The 21485-nt window shown below is 43.8% G+C and overlaps 2 protein-coding genes across 3 annotated transcripts in view; one reads left to right on the forward strand and one right to left on the reverse strand.

Moving 5' to 3' along the window:
* ITPR2 (inositol 1,4,5-trisphosphate receptor type 2) overlaps positions 1-18876 on the forward strand; it is a 499981-nt gene extending 481105 nt beyond the window's left edge. For both annotated transcript variants that reach the window (XM_027593395.2, XM_027593396.2), the window contains 2 exons: positions 14057-14218; positions 14936-18876. In XM_027593395.2, the coding sequence (XP_027449196.2) occupies positions 14057-14218; positions 14936-15022 (249 nt within the window). In that variant the 3' untranslated portion in view covers positions 15023-18876. The remainder of the gene's footprint in view (positions 1-14056; positions 14219-14935) is intronic.
* SSPN (sarcospan) overlaps positions 1-21485 on the reverse strand; it is a 250908-nt gene that overhangs the window by 42927 nt on the left and 186496 nt on the right. The gene's annotated exons all lie outside the window — the stretch shown is intronic.

Genomic DNA, 21485 nt, shown 5'->3' on the forward strand with positions numbered 1-21485 from the left:
GAGACATGCAGTGAGCCAAGTATTTATTTTTATTTTATTTTATTATATAAATAAATTTTATTATATATAAATATATATATTAATATATATATTAATTTATTTTATTATTTTTATTATTAAAGCACAAAATGGAACCTATTTGAACCTCAGCATGGTTTGAAAATCCAAAACCCTCTCTTTAGATTGCTTCTAGAAGATGAGCGCATGAAGATGTCCAGACAGACTCTTTCATACAGACTCTGTACAAAGTTTGTACAGACCCATCTGTAAGAGTCTAACCCCCAAAATGCTCAGATGTATCTTTCTGTAGGCTGCTGTGACTCTGCTGCCACCATGACCTATCCAGCATTTTTACAATCATATTTGAAATATAAACTGTACTTTTTGTTTTTATTGTTGACATTTTTTGATTTTAAAAACAGGATGATCTTGATGTAAATATGCTTTTCAACATCATAATCAAGGAGAGTGGTATCCAAAGTACATATGTAAATATAGAATAACAAAGATTCAGAAAAAAAGATTATTAAACCATGAACCCAGTAAACTAAAAATAAATTCAGACCATGGTACATTCTAAGGTCAAGAGACTTTTTTAATTTTAATTCCAATAGAGTTAACATATAGCATTCTGTTAGTTTCAGGTGTACAATATAGTGATTCAACAATTCTGTACATTACTCACTGCTCATGATGATAATTGTACTCTTTAACAGAAGGGTGTCTTGGGGCCCCTGGGTGGCTCAGTTGGTTAAGCGTCTGACTGTTTTGACTCAGGTCATGATTCTGTGGGTCGTGAGATCGACCTGAGTTGGGTTCCACACTCAGTGGGGAATCTACTTGAAGATTCTCTCCCTCTGCCTCTCCCTCCTCCCCGACTTGCACATGTACACTCTTTCTTGCTCTCTCTCAAATAAATAAACAAATCTTAAAGAGGGAGGGAGGGAAGGAAAGAAGGTAGGAAGGAAGGAAAGGAGTGTCTTTGGTGTATTAGGAGATTTCCACTGTCATCCTGGTTCTGCCATGATCTTCTGGTATGTGACTTTGGGTCAGTGGTTTAATTTAAAATATCTTTACGGATTTCCTCATCTCTATTAGTAAATGACATTCTCCATTAGTATTTTTGTTAATGTGTAACAACCGGTTCTGGCTTCCATTGTGTAAATACTCCCACCATGGCTGATTTCAGGCTACCAACATGGTGTCACTGAATGCAGATGTGGAACGCAATGGCATGACCCAGTTCTCTTCTCTGGGGGAACAGCCATGTGCTTCTGGCCTAATAAATCATTTAGAAGCTGAATTATCCAGTCTGTTTGCTCACATTAATCATTCTAATGAGATATTTTGATCTCTGAATGTAATCTTATCCTACAAGAAACAGTGCTGTTGAGTATACATTTTCAAACACTCATTTACTGACTTCAAAGCCCCCTTGGCTGACATTATTGTGGTAGCCCCACTCCTACCACTCTTGCCAAAGCCACCATTAATGCCCACCTGGAGACAGTGGTCTCCCAATGAGAGTCTCTACCATGTCCATTCTCCATGCAGCAGCCAAAGTATTCTGTTTATTTATGTGTGTGTGTTTTTTTTTTGTGTGTGTGTGTGTATACATATGTATGTGTATATGTATTTTTGCTGTAAACCAGGAATTGCCATTTGTCTGTTGGAAACCAAAATCCTCATATAGCTCCCTCTGTACACAGGGCTGTCTGTAACTCATGCCTGTTCACATCTGGTTCCTTACCTCCTACCACTCCCTGCCTCTCAGGTGGTACCTCACTCCAGTTACACCAATCTTCTTTCTTTCTTTTTCTTTCTCTTTTTATTATTTTGTTTTATGTAGTGTTCCATGACTCATTGTTTGCGTATAACACCCAGTGCTCCATGCAATACATGCCCTCCTTAATACCTCTCACCAGGCTAACCCATCCCCCCCACCCCCCTCCCCTCTAGAACCCTCAGTTTGTTTCTCAGAGTCCATAGGCTCTCATGGTCCATCTCCCCCTCTGATTCCCCCCCTTCATTAGTGCTCACCATAGCACATACCCTCCCCAATGTCTATCACCCAGCCTCCCCATCCCTCCCACCCCCCACCACTCCAGCAACCCTCAGTTTGTTTCCTGAGATTAAGAATTCCTCATATCAGTGAGATCATATGATACTTGTCTTTCTCTGACCAATCTTCTTTCTATTCTTCAAATATGTCAGCATCGTTTTCAGCCTTGGGACATTTGCATTATTATTCCCTCTACCTAAAACTCTGTCCTCTCATTTCTGTGCAAAGTTATCTCCTTCTTGTCAGTCAGACATCACCTCCCCACAGCAACCTTCATGGCCTACCCAGCCTACAGTAACACCCTCTTCCCCCAAGATAATCTTCAAACTCTCATTTCTTAATAGTGCTTATCCTTATCTGAGATTATTTATGTTTATTTATTGTCAGAACAAGGACTCTTTCTGAGCTATTTACTGTTTTAGCCAGTACCCGGAAGAGTATTTACTACCTAGTAGGTGCTCATTAAATATATGTTGAAGAAAAAGATAAAAGAAGGATTTTTGCTTTGTATTAGTAAAGAACAATCAGCTATCCATTTTACCAACAATATGTGGCAGGTGGCCATGTCATACAGGTTCTAACAAAAGGAAGGTATAAGAAGAAATCCAAAATGGGTACTCAAGTTTATAAACTAATCACAAATTTGTCCTCTGTGTAATTATCGACCACATAATTAATTAAGAATATCATAAAAGGCATCCAAGTTGGAAAGGAAGAAGTAAAACTATCACTCTTTGCTGATGACATGATATTATATATAGAAAATCCTGAAGACTCCACCAAACAAACTGTTACAGCTAATCAACAAGTTCAGAAAAGTTTCAGGATACAAAATCAGTACATAAAATTCTGTTGTGTTTGTATACACTAATAATGAACTATCAGAAAGAGAAATTTAAAAAACAGTGTCATTTATAATTACATCAAAAAGCATAAAATACCTACAAATAAAGTTAACCAAGGAGATGAAAGATCTGTATAATGAAAACTATAAGCCATTAATGAAAGAAATGGAAGAAATCACAAATAAATGAAAAGACTCCATGCTCACATATTGGAAGAGTGAATATTGTTAAAAAATCCATATTGCCCAAAGCAATCTAGAAATTCAGTGCAGTCCCTATTGACATCCCAATGGCGTTTTTTCACAGAAATAAAACAAATAATCTTAAATTTTGTATGGAACCTCAAAGAAATCCCAAGTCGCCAAAGCAATCTTGAGAAAAAAGAACAAGGCTAGAGGTGTCGTGCTCCCCGATTTCAAACTATGTCACAAAGCTATCGTAATTAATAGAGTATAACATAGGCATAAAAACAGGCACCTGGATCAATGGAATGGAAGAGCCCAGAAGTAAACCCATGCATATACAGTCAATTAATTTGCAATGAAGGAGCCAAAAATATACAATGGGGAAAGGACGGTCTCTTCAATAAATGGTGTTGGGAAAATTGGACAGATACATGCAAAAGAATGAAACTGGATGACTATCCTACACTACACAATCACACACACACACATACACACACACACACACACACACACACACACAATGGAATTTTATTCAGCCATAAAAAAGAGTGAAACCATTTGTGACAACATGGATTGACCTCAAGGGCATTATGCTAAGTGAAATAAGTCAGAGAGAGACAAATACAGCATGATCTTTCTTATGTATGAAACCTACCAACCAACCAACCAACAAACAAGCTTATCGATGCGGAACACAAGTTGGTGGTTGCCAGGGACAAGGGGTGGGGGTGGGGGTGGGGGATAAAAAAGAAATATAAAATAACTGAAGCATCAGGCGTGGTTGGATCCAAGGACTTGAAAATAATGAAAAATGAAGATCAGTTACCAGCTAGGTAATGAGGTTTTATCATCTTTATCCTGGACAAAATTGGCCGATGTTAAATATCACTTGGCCCTATTAATTTCTCAACACTTGCACCAGCCGGGGTTCTTCACTGTAAACAATAGCAACTGGCTGTGGTCACCTTAGGGAGAAAAGCGAAGTGCAGAGGGGTATACCGAAGTAAGAGGAAGGTGACCACAGGGCTCAGTATGGGCAGAATCCCAGTGAGGGGAGCTGGCCAGGGCAGGGGGAGGGGGCAGGGCTTCACCACAGCCAGACTTCACTGCTGCCACCACTGCGAGCAAAAGGAAGCCTATATTGCTTCTTGGCATCACTTGTTCCTCATCCGAATCTCAGGCAAGAGCAACTGATGGGCCAGTCTTAGGTCACATGACCGGCTCTACTGCCCCAGGGAGGAACAGACAGCCTATCAGCCTTCCTTCTCAGCTTCTGTAGCCGGATGCTGGACCCTGCCTCCCACCACGACCCCAGAGTGGTGGTGCCTGCAAACACAGGAAGGACACCACGTGCTGAGTGGCCAAAAGTTGGACAAATGCCCACTCCAGTATTCAGTACTCTATTCAGTATACTTTGCCCCAGTCTCACCATGAAAAGATCTCATTTTTTTCTCTCCCAAGGAGACTTGTAAGTGCCCATATTTCAAATTATTTGCAGGAAAAAATATATATATTCTTTTTTTTTAAAGATTTATTTATTTATTTGAGAGGGGAGAGAGCTTGAGTGGGGGAAGGGGCAGAAGGAGAGGGAGAGAGAGAGAAGCAGACTCCCCACTGAGCACTGAGCCCACGGTGGGGCTCTATCTCATGAACCTGAGCCGAAACCAAGAGTCAGAGGCTTGACCGACTGAGCCACCTAGGTGCCCTGAAATATTTATATTCTTTGATAAAGAGGCCAAGAGAAACTTAAGAGATAAAATATGGAAATTAATAAAAGTTTAAAAATGAGTTAAAACCTCAAGGATAAAGATACAGATTAAGTGGAGTTATGAATTGACAAGAAAAGAAAAACACAAACAGGAAGGGAAATGATTGACTCTTCAGCTTAGCACTGTGCCCACCGCAGTCTGTAGGTAGCACCTTGGAGCCGTCTGGCATCCCCGACAGCCTCCTCTGATGTGCAAGTTTTACTCACTCTGTGTGCACGTGCACATGTGCGTGTGGTCAGTGGGTTTCCCACTTAACACTTACGTAGGAAAACCAGCAATAGGGATCTAGGGAAAGCTGGGGCAGGTCCTTTGGTTCCTTGCTCACTCACAGCCGCTTAGCAGACAAGCCCCCTGCTCACTGCATCATCAAGACCCATGACTGGGTTCCAGTCCCTGGGTCTAGTACTGCCATGTATCTTAGAATGAGCTGGCCGAGGGCTCAAAGCAGCTCACAGTGCTGGGCTCCACTCCCCAATCTCTGGTTGCTGCTCCAGGTTGGCTCCATGCCTCATCCCTCATAGCCGCCCACCTGCCCCACTACATAGGCACCCCCCTAGCCAGAGCCTTGTGCCCCTTAGTGTTCCTGGTTATTGACTAGCAATCCTGTTAGTTATTGGCAGCAGGACCACAGCTCCCAGCAGCCCTAAGCTACTATTGGGCCCAGGCCCTCTTGGCCTCCCAGCTTTTGGGTACAGCCACTGACTTCCCTCTCGTCGTGGAGGCTGGGAAGGAGGGCAGGACGAGGAACGGGGATGGGAAGCAAGGTGGGTTTTCAGGGGCCATAGTCTCTGATTACAGTCAAGCCCGCTGTCCTTGGTGGAACCCGCCACTAGCCCCCTGGGGCACAGAGCTAAGCTGAGGGGTCCTCATCACACCTGCACCAGCACCTCTTTCTCGGGTCACTCCGGTGAGCCCTGCTCTCCAACACTGCTGCATTTTCAGGTTCCCTGGCATAGGCAGGCTTCGGAGAGCTCAGTTCTCTCAGCCTCCAAAATAGCCACCATCTGGCATGCATCCCACCCTCGGGGAATGACTTTCTGGTCGGCCTCGTGCATGCAGCACCTCTGCCCATTTCAGGAGGCCACAGCCCTCGTTTCCAGGCACCTTTACCACTTCCTAGCTCCCCCACCAGTCTGGAAATGTCAGAGGACAGGAATCTTGACCTGTGAGTCTTTGGAACTCCAGAGCCTAACGCTCTTCCTAAGACACTTTTATAAAAGTTTGTTGAACTGCTTTGACCCCCTTTTCGCCTGACCCCCACACTCACTTGCTTCCCTCTGGCTCGCTAAGGAGAGGAAGCCACGGTGAGAGGGGCCTTCATGTTTCCACCTCCGCCAACGCTTGAGCCTGAGAGGCTGCAAGGTGGTGGTGAGCATCCCTGGCCCCCTGCTCGCCCCGCACTGGCCACAGGTCATGCCCGCTCCCGCCTCGGCTCCACTGCAGAGGAAACCGGGGGTTGTAGAATTGGACCAGCTTCCAGTCCCTCCCAGCTGTTGCCTTTTGATTCCCAACCTGCAGCCCTGCTGGGATAAAGAACTCTGTTACGTTGGTTTCATAACGGTACACCCCTCCTTCACGGAACCTCTTTCTCTCTCTCTGCCTTCTGGAGCAATGACTACTTCCTGACAGCCTCCCAGGCCAGCAGCCGCCTTCCCATCCACACGCTGGAGGTGATGCCATGGACGGGGCCAGGCAGGAGCAGAGAGCATGGTCATCACACCAGCAGTCACTGCTCACTGAGCATTCGGTTAGGTGCCCTCCACAGCTAAAAGGTAGGGGCCCCAGCTTCTCTACATCCCGCCTCAGCTGCCCAAGGATACTTTGTGTTTGTGTACTGTTTGTAACATTCAAACCACTTTCACATACATAATGCAGACTTGATATCTGAGCATTTAGATTTTTAAAATATTTCAAGGTCTGACAATGCCACTATAGAGGGGTTTTGTTGCTTTACAAAATCATTCAATATAGATTTGCTTTGGATAGCTACCACATTTACAATTGTTCAAACAATACAAATTTTGTACTCTACTACATTTGCAGGAACCCAATAGTTGCAGAAGAAAGATACAGGGAGATAAGGGTACAGAATAAACAGGGAGATACAGAAGGAAGATACAGTTAATAAGGACTGGCAAAGGAATCTTCCAGTTCCATAACATGTCATTTTTTTTAAAAGATTTTATTTTTTGACAGAGAGAGACACAGCGAGAGAGGGAACACGAGCAGGGGGAGTGGGAGAGGGAGAATCAGGCTTCCCGCTGAGCAGGGAGCCCGACGCGGGGCTCGATCCCAGGACCCTGGGACCATGACCTGAGCAGAAGGCAGACGCTTAATGACTGAGCCACCCAGGCGCCCCTTCATGTCATTTTTTTTAACACATAGAATGAGTTGCCAAGTTTTTCTTTTATTTGTCAATCCAGGAATAGTGTTTTAATTTCAAAGGACACAGCTAGATCCTTTCTGTCCCCTCCAGTCCCTAAAGTTTGTCAGACAAGTTGTGTATTTTCCAGCTCATCCTTCCTTCCTCATGAACCCAGCGTCTGCATCTGAACCCCCATGAGAACCAGCCTTTTTGTTGCCCACATTGAGCAATACTTGTCATAGGCAGGTGCGGTGTTTAAGGCTGGGAACAAGGCTAGAAACCCAGATGCCAGTGTTGTGGGTGTCCCTTAAGTTTTTGACCTGCCATCAAGGTCACCATGTTGGTGAGAGGGTGAGCAGCGCCCCCCCCCCCCATGCCTCTACTCCATTGAGCAGAGGCTGGATTGGGGTACATGAAATCTTCCCCCTTGCCAAAATGATTACTTTCACTTCACAAAGAATCCTTGTTCCAGGTTATTTTTGTAGGTCCGACATTCCCAGAAAGGAGCGATGGTGTTTCCCCTCAGGGACCTTCCAGTAAGTAGGTAGTATTTGCATTGCTAGTGTTCCTTTGGAGAGCCATTTCTGCTGACATCTTCAAACCAGAAGGCAAAGAGAGGAATGCAGCAGGTTATACTGAGGCTTTGGGGAAATGGTTATACTTGTCAGCCTAGGAGCCTTTGTAAATGATTTCAGATTGGAAAATGCAGTAAACAGAAGGCTTAGGAGATGGTAACCAAGACCTTAGCAAAAATGGTCTTGAAACAGCACATTCTAAGCAGAGTCAGGGAGAGTGGAAACAGAGGTGAAGGTCTATGTTAAATGGTTTATTGACACTCCATGACAATACAATACATGGTATGTTTAGTGTGTTACCCCTCACTAGCAATACTTTAGAACACTCTGCAAAATTGCCGTGAATGTCAAGTGTCGATGCATTTTCATCAGTATCTGCATATGGATCTGATAGACTGCCTAGAGGCTTTGTGTTTCTTATTTTCAAGAAGTAAACCTCTAGCATACCCCAGAAGTAACCGAGGGGGCTCAAGTTATTATATTCTCACTGTGGTCTGTTTTCCTTGGCAAGTTCAAAAGCTAAGCAATGACCCCTCCATTAGACATGAAGTAGTCCAAAGCAGTGAAAGGAGCACAAGATTTCCAGTTGCACAGGGTGGAGGCCAAGGGCTGGCCCAGCCACTTACGGAACACCTGTGTGGCCTTGGGCAAGAAATTAATCCTTTTCCTACCTCAGTGTTCTCATCTGTAAAACAGGGATGGTAGCAGTCTCTACCTTGTGGAATTGTTGTGGGCATTTGCCAGAGCATGACTAAAGTGCCTGATACTTGCTAGGCAGCCAACAAGTGGGATCAATTACTATGATGGAGAATACAGTCCTTGCTTCCTCTTTAGCTTACAAGCAGGCAACTTTTAATGGGTACCTAGTAGAGCTAAAAAAACACAAGGCAACTTCACCAAAGCTTGGCTCACTGAAATCCATCCCATTACTTCTTCTTTTTTTTTTTATTATGTTCAGTTAGCCAACATATAGTACATCATTAGTTTTTGATGTAGTGTTCAGATAAAGGGTTGGTATCCCAGATCTATAAAGAACTTACCAAACTCAACACCCAAAAAACAAATAATCCAGTCAAGAAATGGGCAGAAGACATGAACAGATACTTCTCCAAAGAAGACATTCAAATGGCCAACAGACACATGAGAAAATGTTCAACATCACTAGTCATCAGGGAAATACATCCCATTACTTCTTAATCTCACTCTGACATGGAGAGAAATCATTACAATCCTACATGTTCTTGAGCCCATGGCCAGTGAAGCATCAATGGGGATAGATTCCATAAAAACTGTTCCACTATGTAATGTGGAGGAATTTGTCCAGAAGTGGAAATCAAGTGCAGGGACATCTGCCACTGTACTTAAGACCTCCAGGAAACCTAAACTTTCTAGGTTTCAGGCTGGGCATTTGTACCGTGCTGAGCTTGGCTTATGTGGTTTCAAGGACGCTTCTAGCCTCAATGCTATGTTTCTGTTTGCTCACTTGGCAAGCTCGAGGCTTGTCTCAGCAATTTGATTTGTGAAGCTTGCCTCGAATTCGTGGCTCACAGAAGGATGAGCTGGAGGAGACACAGAGACCACCTGGGGTCACATTCTGGTCTCATAGATGAGGAAACTGGGACTCAGAGAGCCAGGCTCCCCCCTCCCCTTATATCACATAGCTAGTTTTCAGCTGCGCTAAAACCAGAATCCAGGTGTTCCGACTCTTAGGTCCGTGATCTTTCCATCAGACCACATTGCCTCTTTGGCACAAATGGGGTATCACGCTAAAGAACTAAACATGAAAACAGCACAGCTAACCTTAAGGGACACCTGACACCCTCATCATTTTATTGAATAACTACAAAAGTAAATAAATCATGTTGATCTGACTGTTGAACATACTATTTGAAAGATTTTTTTCCTTTCTGGTCATCTAGAAAGATACGTTATTTTTAGAATCTAGGAATAGCTAGAGGGTGATGGTCGGCATGCTTTGTGAGTCCTTTCGCAGAGATGTGACTGGTTTATCTCTGAGCTTTGCCTTTTAGAACCCTCGAGAAGCTATGAATTTCCACTCACCGAGTTACTAGGTTCTTACGCTGTCACCTCAGAGCCTAACAGTTAATCTGCAACTTCTCCAACTTTATGCTACCCTGTGGTCAAATATTTTCATTCCTGGTGGAAGAAGGAAATGATTTCATATTGACTAACAGAAGTCAACATGGGAATCTACCAGTCATGTGCATGATCACAAGATGTACATAGCCTATATGAGTAACTGAGAAATAACGGATCAAATCAAGCTGCTTTGTTAGATGGCAGGCACATTACAAGCCAACAGGGTAAGGAAGTGGTATCCTGTTCTGTACGTCTCTCTTGCAGTTCTGGCTTAGACAAAAATCCAGGGTCTCACCCTGCTCAGTCTGAGTCTTCCCTGGAAGCCGCTCCTTGTGCCATGAGAGCAGAAAGAGGAAACCTGGGGCATTTAATTGGGGGCCACTTTTGATGAAAAAGCAAATGCAGCATTTATTCTGAGAACACTACTGTATTTGAGTTAATTTTGGTGAAAAAAAACATACTTCCTGCACTCATTTGAAGAAACATCAGTTGTGAACATTATTTTTAAAAGACTGGATTTATTTGTAAAAAAGAGGACAGAGAACAATTTAGGTTGGTTATTTTTTTCCATTTTAGTGAGAGATGTAAAACATTTATGTCCAGTTCCTTAAAAATTAAGGAAAGGATCTACAGAGCATTCAATACTGAAAAGAAAATTACACACGGTATATAGGTTTCCGATTATGGCCCATCGATGTAGAGAGGAAGGCCAGAATAAAACAAAAGCACAAACGTGGGAGAGAAGAGATTGAGACACAAGCAAACAGGCAGAAACAGAGAAAGATACAAGCAGCAAAAGGAAGAAAGGTGAGGAAGAAACGAGAACAGCTCTTGGGGACTGCGAGAAGGGACCATAGGGCCCGCAAGCACGAGCTTGTCCTTGCTTTCACCAGCCTTTGGCAGAAGTCTTTACTCGCCACCTAGACTGGAACTGTGCTGAGTTTTGCTCGATGTTGTTTTCCCAGTGCCTAGCACGACGTGGGAAACACAGCAAGAATGAGTAAATGAATGGATGAACACAGGGACAAGTGAAGAATGAGTGTGTGGGGAGAGTCCTGACCCTGGGACACCTACAACAGGATCCCTTCAAAGGTGGTCCCTCAGAGTCTCACCCATGTGCTCTTTGAAGTAGTGATGCCGTTGGCTAAGCATCAGAGCAATGGTTTCCTTCTGTTTCTTTTGGAGACTTTTTGAAAGTTGATGTTTCCACCATCCTGACCCTGGGCATCACCATGTCCATTAGCACCTTCTCACTCCAGGCCCAGCTGTCTGAGGCTGCCCAACCCTTCTGGCTCCCTAGAATCCCTGTCCTGGTACAAGCCACCTCTCCTGTCCCAGAATGCTTGCTGCCTTCCTGGCTCTCCCAAGACAGTCCCTCGTTTAGCCCATTTGCTGACAGCTGCCTTTTTCCCCAACCCTTCCACACTGAGGGCCCTGCTGACTGGGCTGCCCTTCACTAAGGAGTCATTGCATCTTCACTCGCACATCAAAATGCCTTTTTCAACCCTTTCCCATCACTGCCCTCTGCTACCTCCCACTCACTCCTGTACATTCATCACCCACAGCCTCCTCATCCACCCCAGCCATTGACCGCCTTCAGGATGACCTCAGGGACTTGGTGCACAATTCATCCAAAAGATCAGCCCCCGCAAATCCAGTGATTTTAAGAAAAAATTGTAGTAAAATACACATAACATAAAATTTGCCATTTGAAGTGTACAGTTTTACGGGATTACGTATAGTCACGTTACCATTGCTACAGCCCTCACCAGAGAATTTGCATCTTCCCCAACAGAAACTCTATACCCACTAAATACTAACTCCCTCAATTCCCTGGTATTTTTGCAGATTGAAGGCACTCTCACCCTAAAAACTTCATTTCCGGAAGTTGTCCTGCCTTCAGAATCTTCGATTTTATCATTGCACTTTCCGTCCACAGTCTTCCATCTGGCCTTGCAAGAGACCTCGATGCAGACAGGTCTGCGTTGGGGTCCCAGCTAAACCATGTGCTAGCCTCAGTTTCTTCATTTATAAAGCTCCGGCCATATATGATAATACTGTAAAGAATATAGATACTAAGCCGATAAGAGAACCAGTGGGCTGTTGAAAGGATTAAGTGCTTATAGAGCAGGGAGCCCAGGTCTGTTGTTCTCCATCCTGCCTACCAGGTTCCTCACTCCAGGCAGCACTTCGCTGACAGTCCTAGCTTCCCAACACCGTGTCTTTCTGATACAGGACATACCATCCTGCATCAGTCCAGCTCTCTGCCTCACCTGCGCATCAGCTGGGCTGTTGGAAAACCATGGTTTTTGCAGGTGTCATGATAAGGCATGGTTTCCCAGTTTGCTGGGCCACCCTTCCAGCCCTAGAAGCATTTAATGTGTCCTTATTTAGCTTCCTCCTCCCACTCCCCACAACAGCTGTTCCAGATCTTTCCCCTTCAGTCCATCTCCCTACCCGGCCATTACTCCAGTGGTTATCATGTATCTTCTTTGTCTGCATAGACCAGAGTTCTTAAGCTGGAGTGCTGGTAGGCATCATGCACATCCCCAAAGAGGTTCTGATTTGAAAAGAGGTAGTGGGATTGAAATCTGCAGTTTTAACAAGCAACCCCTGATGATTTTGATATACACAGTGCACAGTTCACTTTTCGTGGAAGGCTGTCCTAAGCCACAAGCCCCTTGGAGCAGATATCTGATTTCTAAATACCAGGCAAAAGATGCTGAAGCAGTGATTGAATGAATGAATTTGGCTGGTACTCTGCACTTCAAACTAAGTTACCGTCCTCCTTTGAAATGCTAATTAGCTACAGCTGTTTAAATGCAGTTTCAAATTCTTTAATGTGTTTTCTCTGTAATTCTTTATCTGCCCTTTTCATTGCATTGGGGATAGGGAACCATAAAGAACTTGTTGTTTTCTGAGCAGTGACAGTAACTACAGAACACCAGCAACAGCCCCATGGCTAGACGAGACTGAGACAGAAGGACAGAGACAAGTCGGCCTTCCCACTGAACCTCAGGGGAGGAAAGTACTCTGTGGACCCTCATTCTAGTGACTGACCTGGCAGAAGTAATGGCAGCCCCTGCAGTGGGCTTTTCTGAAGTGGGAGGACTCTTAAGCGGGGAGATCACCACTAGGGATATTGGGAAAAGGTGACCTAGAGAAATAGGGAGGTAAGTAGCGATGCAGGCTGACATACCCAGTCAGTGGTGGAAAGGCTCATCTGGCTTCACATCCTATCTCTGCCATTCCCTCGCTTGTCAAACGGGTGTTTAAACTGTTGGGGTGGCTCGTTGTCTCATCTGTAAAATGGGGACAATATGATTTACCTTGCAAGCTCTTTTGAGGATTGAAAAGTGTACTCTAAGTAATGCACGGTGATTCTATGATGTTAAGCAATCAAGAGTTTTCGAGAGAGCCGGGCATCGGGTCAACTCCTTTATTTCTGCAACAGTGCAGGGCTACACATACACACAGCCCTACACCCAGTCTGCCTAGAAAAACAGAAGTGGTACCAGCTATTGCCCCCTGGGGAAGTCTAACTCTGAAACCTCATCCTCACTGTAATAAAATGTTTCCAAAGGGAGCAGACAGAGTAACCTAGGACCATGCCCTCCCACTTCCTCTTGCCTGAGCAGAGCTCAAAGCCTGTCTTGGGGAAGTGGGCGGTAAACTAGTTTAGCATGGGTGGCTGGAACTGAAACATTTCTTCACCACCCTCCTATTCTGCCACCCCTTTCTTTTCTGGAGCGAGGGAGAAACAGCTCATGCCTCTCCTGTACCCACACATCCTTGGATCTGTTCTCCGCAGCCTCCAGACCCTACTTCATCATTCATCAGGATTCACCGAATGCCCTCTGGGTCCAGGGTGCTGTGCTAAATGCTTTCCCCAGGACCTCCCTGGGAGCCCATAAGAAGTTTGTTCCAACATTTAGAATCTTCCCCCAGCTCCTGAAAACCAAAGCCTAACCTGCACGTCGTTCCCACCCGCAGACCATCCCCAGGCCTGGCCAGAAAGAGTCCCTTTTGCTTTGGGTACTAAGAAACTTTGATTTAAATGTTAATACTAATGAACACCTATAACCCTTCTTTGCAGAACTCCAGGCTCCCTTCCAGTACTTACTCCCTTGCTCTTGAACCTGTATTTGCTTCTAGGAGAAGAATTTAGACTGGTTTCCTCGGATGCGAGCCATGTCCCTCGTTAGCAGTGAAGGAGACAGTGAGCAAAATGAGATTCGGAACCTGCAGGAGAAGTTGGAATCCACCATGAGCCTGGTCAAACAGCTGTCGACACAACTGGCAGAGCTCAAGGAGCAGGTCAGTGTGCTCGGGGGGCTGGAGCTGCAGCTGGATGGGGTGGAATCAGGGGAGACCTGAGGCTCCTGGGAGCAGGACTGTTATTCACAGAGAGCTATAAATTCCAATAAGGAACCCCCACGCTCTGCTGTGAGAGCCACATCTCAGCAGCTCGAGGCTTCTCCTTATCCCATTCCCACCTGGGCGAGTCTTCTCCACGTATAGAAGGGGTGGGGGGAGAAGGAGCAAATGCCAAAATACAAGGGCCTCTTTGCACTTTTTGATAGAAAATTATATTTTCTGCCATCCTAGCAATTAGTAAGCTCGTCGGAAAGGCAGATCGTCCTCGGGACCTGTCATTTCAGTGCTATAATCAACCCCTTCATCATGTGAAATTATTAGCAGTAGTAAAAATACTATCAAAAGTAGCTGTGGTAGCTATTAAAATGACTACAGTGATGGTGATGATTATCTGACAAGTCAGGGCTGCTTGAAAAGAACCATGGTTCCTGTTTTTAACCACAGAGAGGGGTTTGCCTTTTTTTTTTTCCCTCTGTTTATGGAAATTCACTTTAAAAAATATTTTCCCTTTTTTTTTTTTTTTTTTTGGTAACTATATTCCGGAGGATGCCAGACAGACTGTAGGTGCTTGGGAAATATTAACCCCACATTGCGTAGCCCACCAGCACTGGGCAAAAGTGAGACAATCAGCTCAACTCACTGTCTCTTTTCCCCCAGATGACAGAACAAAGGAAGAATAAGCAGAGACTGGGCTTTCTCGGATCAAACACACCCCATGTGAATCATCACATGCCACCACACTGATACCATGGGGGGGAAGCCGTGACTAGCCTTTCATCAGTGTCCTGCCTGATCACTGAATAAAGAACTGAGATGGAGGGGAGTGAACAGTGCCTATTGTTGAAAGTTAAAAACAACCAAGTGCCAAGATGTTGAGTGGTTTAGCTCTGAGAACAATTTATAACTGTGTTTCCATGGTTGAGAAGACCAAACGTAAAAGCTAGAAAGCACACATCACACATTCTTAATGTAACGTGCAGTAGCTTGCTCGAAATGGAAGGAGAGGATGGGGGAGGCAGGGTGCAAGGGGGCCACAGCAGGGACAGGATGACCTTTGGCTAGATCGGTAAGAGTCGGTTTTGTCTTGGATGCTGACGGCGACCTTTGTCGCGGTCGTGGGATTTATTTCTTTTAAATACGGCATATAGGTTAGCGATACCGGAATTCATACAGGGGCTAAGTTTTCCTAAGGAAAGTAACAGCAAAGATTAAAAATGAGGGTTGCAAAGAAAAATGATAATGCTTCCAAACTGTAGCTGTCACAGGGCAATTTTCTTATTTATAATGTGCAACACAGTGCATTTCCAGCTCTCGGAACATAGTGCTTTGGAGTTCGTGCCCCTCGTGCTGATAGCGCAACTGGAATGTGAGTGCTTTCTCCCGGATGCAGCGGGGATGCCACTGTGGAGCACAAAAGGGGATTTTCATATAACCCGTTCAAATATGTTTTAAGTCATGTAGGGGGGAAGATTCTAAAAGATTTGGGGAAGAAAAAGCTGACGGTAAGCCCCGGCGAAGAATTTTTTTTTTTTTTTTGCGAACATCTGCATGCTTTTAAAATATATTGAGAATAATAAATGGAAATGCTTAAAGGTGACAGGGAATATTGAGAAACTTATGATGGTCACATTGCCTTTTATAAATATGGAGTAAAAGCTATTTGATTTGTGTTTGCTGTGCTTAAGGAACTGAGTGGTTTTATTTATCCTGTCTCTGCAGTTAGGGGGAAAAAATCCAAGAAATGTCTTGAAGACTCAAGAAAATGCAGCTTTTCAATTGCAGATTTTAAACTCTATTGGTAAGAGCTTTTCAGAAGGCAGAAAGATAATCATCTCTTCCCCAAATTGTTTTTAGGTGAAGTTATGCAACCAGGATTTGTGGAGGGAGAAAATAACCTGCCGTGCTCATAATATTCGTAGAGACTATACATTTAGGATGTTAAAGCAAAATACGGGTAATGGAAGAACAGCTGCATGGTGAGAGGGCAAGGCCCCTAACCCCAGACTCTGGGAGATGCTTTGCAAATTGACCTCCGGCCCCCGCCCCGGGAGGAACAAACAATTACCTCCAGAGTCTTAAAACTCTCAAGTTATTACCGCCAAGATTTAAAGGCTGGATAGGGTTTGCTACGAGTTTAAAGTTTAAAGCCTTTTGGATTGTTGTCATTTAGTTTAAAACTGTTGGCTCTTAAAATTCTCAAATCATGGTCTGGGTAGATTATAAAGGATTCCTGAACCCATCCTTCTCCCACAATGTTGAAATGTGGACTTGGAGCGAAGCTGTGGAAACCCAGAGCAACAGTTTCTTAACTGAATCTACCGGTACTTCCCGCCTCCCACCCCCCACCCCAGTACTTCCCCACGCTAAGAATTCTTTACTGTGACACCATAGTATTTTTCCTTACCAGAAGAGCCATGATCCCAAAATACTAAGAAATTGGGATATATATCTGCCTGCAGGACAGAACTTTGAACCTACTAGGCATTCAACAAGTGTACGAGAAATTTCACTGTGGCTCAGTGACCCTTAATGCTTTACTAAAACTTTGAACGATATCCCATACTTGATTTTTTTTAAAGGGCTTCACCAAACCAAAGTCGGCCAAAGCGGTCATTGTTTTAATCCAAGACCATCATTGTTATAACAGTATTAGATGAAAGTACACTTTAAAGTATTTTAATTAGAGAGTTTGCAGATGGGGAGAAGAAGAGGAAATTGGTAAAGATTGACCCTATTCCAGGGTAGGAACCCATATCTGTTTTAACATGAAAGAAGATATTTTTGATGTCTGAATATCAAGAGAAGAGATTAATTTGTCCAATGAGAGCAACCTGCTTTTCACTTGATGAACTATCTATTCTTTTCTGGGGCTGTGCTAGTTCTTTTTTATAGTGAATAAGCCATTGGGTATATAACTGCTATCGACAAATGGCCTGACTTGTCCACCTGTTGTCAGGGGCAGCTCACCATTTCACGGCATGTTTTCTCGAATGGGAAGTACCCGAAAGAGATTGCAACTGACCTCTTACTTGTTCAAAACCGAAATATTTCTCAGTTGTGTTTTTCTTTCCTGCCTAGATACTTAGAGATTATAGAGCAAAATAAAACAAAACAAAAAAGGCACTCTCCAGGCTCTTAAAGTCATGTCACAAGAAGGTAATAATGGGGAAATTTGACATTTGATATAAGTTCATACTTGTTATGTATATGTTTGTTAGCGTAACTGTAATATTTGACCTAGGCAAGTCTCAGTTAATGTTTTTATATTTATATAGTGATATTAAAATGAGTACAGTAATCTTTGATTTTGATGTTAAGGGAAATGTCTTACTCCTTAGTTATTAAAATGCATGTCAGTTTAAAAGTATCAGTTTCTGCTGAATATAATTTTTAATTTCAAAAAGATTTTATTCCCCTGCATGCTACATTCTGAGGCCCAAGAGTTTAAAGAAAGTATGTTTCCTAATTTATATCATTTGAGATGAGAGAGTGTTTGTATCATATGACTATAATATTAATAAATAAATTATATAAATGTAAAAATTATTTTTTCAACCCCTTGAGAAAGTTCATTTAGAAAGGGCTTATTTTCTTGCTTACTGAAATTTTTCTGTTGAAGATGAAGATACAGTTTCTAGTGGGTTATTGATTATATCAGGAAGATATTCCATTCAAGTCAGAACTAATCATGTGCTTATTTCCATATTCTCAGCTCACACCTCATTGTTTTGGCTGCTCTTTTTAGTTTGTGGTTGTTTCATTACAAACAGTAATATGCTAGGGCTCACCCCCTGCCCCCACATCAGTGGACAGGCTGGTGGTCTGGGGATTTGGGTGGGGAAGGTGAGGATTGGATCTTCGCTATGTTAGGGAAAAGGGGAGTAAATGAGAGATAATAAGAAGAAAACAGCCAACCCTCCAGAGGCCCAGGGGACGAGCGGGCAAGTTGGTAAATACTGCACAGGTGTAATGATGTAACAGATTACAGACTCAAGAGCTAACATTTAAACATGCCTCAAACAGTGCTCTGTGGAAGAACAGCTGTAAAAGGCATCCTCCCTCAGCTGTTCTTAAATCAATACGGAATAACCCACAGACCTGTTCCAATATGAGTGACACATGATACCATTTGAAAGAGTGAAGCAACCACCTTAAACACAAACACACATGCCTCTAGGATCTGGGCAAGTAACGAACCTGGGTGACATCGTGGGGTGCATACCATTTGTAGGGAGTGGGGAAGCTCCGGGGAGCTTTCTATTTGCAAAAGCTGACAACTAAGTCCAACTTTTAGAAAATGCCTGAGACTGATTAAGGCCCTCCAGTCACTCATTGGCTATCTGTGAAATACTCGTTGGTCAAGCTCTGCCATTTAGTAGAAGAAAACACAATACCGAAACCGAGCAGAGGTGCTAACATACATGTGGAAGTAGAGAGATCCAAAAACAAAATCCAAGTATCATCTCTGACCTGGAGTGTTTCCACAGACTTGAATCATTTATAAAAATATCATATCATGGAAAGCCTGGGTGGCTCAGTCGGTTAAGCATCTGCCTTTGGCTCGGGTCATGGTCCCAGAGTCCTGGGATTGAGTCCCGCATCGGGCTCCTTGCTCGGCGAGGAGCCTGCTTCTTCCTCTGCCTGCCTCTCTCTCTCTCTCTCTCTCTCTCTTTCTCTCTGACAATTAAATAAATAAATAAATCTTTTAAAAAATTATCATACCACTACTTCTCATATCGTTTTTTTCCTGCAGTCGAGTATTACTGTATTTGCCTCAAATAATATGATTCTAATAGAATATGCCAAGACCAGATAAGTATAATTTATAAATTATGAATAAAATGAGATTTGTGTAACTTTTTTTGCGTGTGATACTTTAAGTACCCTTTTCATTTCTTACCATGTTTCTACATAATCTATCCATCGGTACAAAAGTCATTATTATTGCTATTTTACATAGTGAGACATGAAGGACAAAAAACTTGGTGGCTTGAGCTGCACTGTGCTAATCTAAATGGAACATCGTGCCCAGCATTTATTGGGAGTCAGCTACATCGCCAACTGGCCAACACCTACTGGTATATCTCTATTGTGTCCGGGGCCCAGCGTGGGCTCAGTGGGCATAGGCTACTTGGTCATCTAGCATTTCCTAGTTCTTAACACGCAGTGCAAGAGGATAGTTCCCCTCAGAAGACAACGAAGCATGCAACAGCTGAAATCAAAACGAGGTGCGTGAATCACATGCAAACCATGAATAGAATTCTCTGCTCATGTGGGCATTTTCCAGTGTGCCAGAGTTCCTTGAAGCAGTGTGGCAAGAATTGCCTTGTTTTGCTTGGAATTGGAGGAAAGGGTGAGGGAAGGAAATTGGACAATGAGTTCCTCTTCCTGTAAGAATAATTGGCATGAAGGGCAGGAGTTTGCATGTGGAGATGTGGAGGGGAGTGTGCTGGATGTCTGCAAGTCACCCTGCCTTTGGTCAGCCATGGTGCTTTGTGGAAGTCTCAGGAAAGCCTCTAGCTTCACAGCAGGGCCAGAGATCTGTGCGCATTAGCCTCTCCTGTGTCCTTCCACAACAGCAGAGCTGCAGGTACCTTCCATGGAGTTGGCCACATACAAAACAGAGAAACACAGAAACCAAACTTGATGCAGGTAGAAGACTTATAGGAACAGAGATTAGTCGTTGAACTTAGTTTGACTCAATTTAACGGAAAATTCTGGTTTTTACACTTCAATGCGGATTTCCCCTAGGTTAGCCTGCTCCCTTTTAACACTGGTCCTTGGGCTAAAATCACCTCCTGGGAGAACTACCTCCTCATGGCCATGGAAATGTGGATACAGGTATGGCTTTCTTCTGCAATGCACTGCGACACATCCTTCCGAAGCCCCCCTCGCCCCCACCCCGTCACATGTGTTTGCGTAGAAAAAGGTTTCTGAGGCTGCTCCCTGTTCTAGTAACTGCTTTTAGTTTTGATTTTACCATTGTCTTCACTTCTGACAATTGTATCTGCTTTTCTGTATGGCATAACCTCTTCCTTCTTTTTCAACATGGATAAAATGTTGCTTTGTGATCCTGGTCTTCTTGGCAGTATATTCAAATAAAAATTCTGTGAACACAATAGCTTAAAATTAGACCCTGCTCTGTAAAAAAAAAAAAATACTGTATTCCATATCAATTAGGTTTTATCAGAGAGGCAAAATCATGAGGACAGAGATTTATTTTAAGACTTTGACGTGATGCAGTTGTAGTGAAGGACTCTGTGGAAGGCTGGTGCTTCTGCATTTGGCTGTGGGTCTGAAGTCACTAAGTCAGCGGTGCTGGTAGTCAGGAAGAAAAGCTGGGTGTGAAGCAGGAAAAAAACAAGGACAGACTGGAACCCATGGGGACAAACAAAAATTTGCATCTAGCTCTCACCACCACTAAACTCCATAACCTGTGGGACTGAAAAATGAAGCTGGCGTTCTCCACCTTGGAGCTGCCCATGCACGTGAATGGGACCCAGGACTCAGAGAAGCTGAAGGAGATCTGATGGGCACTAGGAGGTGTGGACTGGCTGCTACTCTCCGCCAACAAGGTGCGCCAGGAGATGAGCCTGTGAGCCGCAGGGGCGCCTGTTACCTATTCTTTCTGAACTTGAGGGCTGTTGCTTCCACCTCCATCTACCACATCTTGTGAAAGTATCTCCTGTAATTAACCTGTACTCCTATGAGAAAGGGGATTCTGGGGAATAATAGCTCCAGCTAAGCTACATTGACATAGTACCTAGTCATCCCGCTGGAGTAGACCTTAATGCTTGCTAAGAGTGATGTTCCTTTTCTACTGGACACATACTAGACACGTTTCCCAGCACCTATTGCAGTTGAGTGGAAAATCCACGACTAGTTCTAACCAATGGATTGTGAGTGAGGCAGAAAAAGTCCCTCCACAACCTCCAGTTCTTTCCTCACCACATCAATAATGGAAACCAAGATGGAGCCAGACTGAATCCTTGAGTCACCTCTTTGAAGGGAACTATCCTGAAGAGCCTTGATAGGCACGGCAAAATTGGTATGAACGAGAAACAAACATTCGTGCATTAAGGTGTTGAAATTAGAGGAGTTTTTGGTTGTTCTTAAATAAATGAGATCAGAGTATGTGTGATTGTTACTGTAGCATAACCCAGCCTACCTAACTAATACAGACACATGTATTAGGCACCAGAAAATT

This window comes from Zalophus californianus, chromosome 9, assembly GCF_009762305.2.
Source record: "Zalophus californianus isolate mZalCal1 chromosome 9, mZalCal1.pri.v2, whole genome shotgun sequence".
Classification (NCBI taxonomy): Eukaryota; Metazoa; Chordata; class Mammalia; order Carnivora; family Otariidae; genus Zalophus; species Zalophus californianus.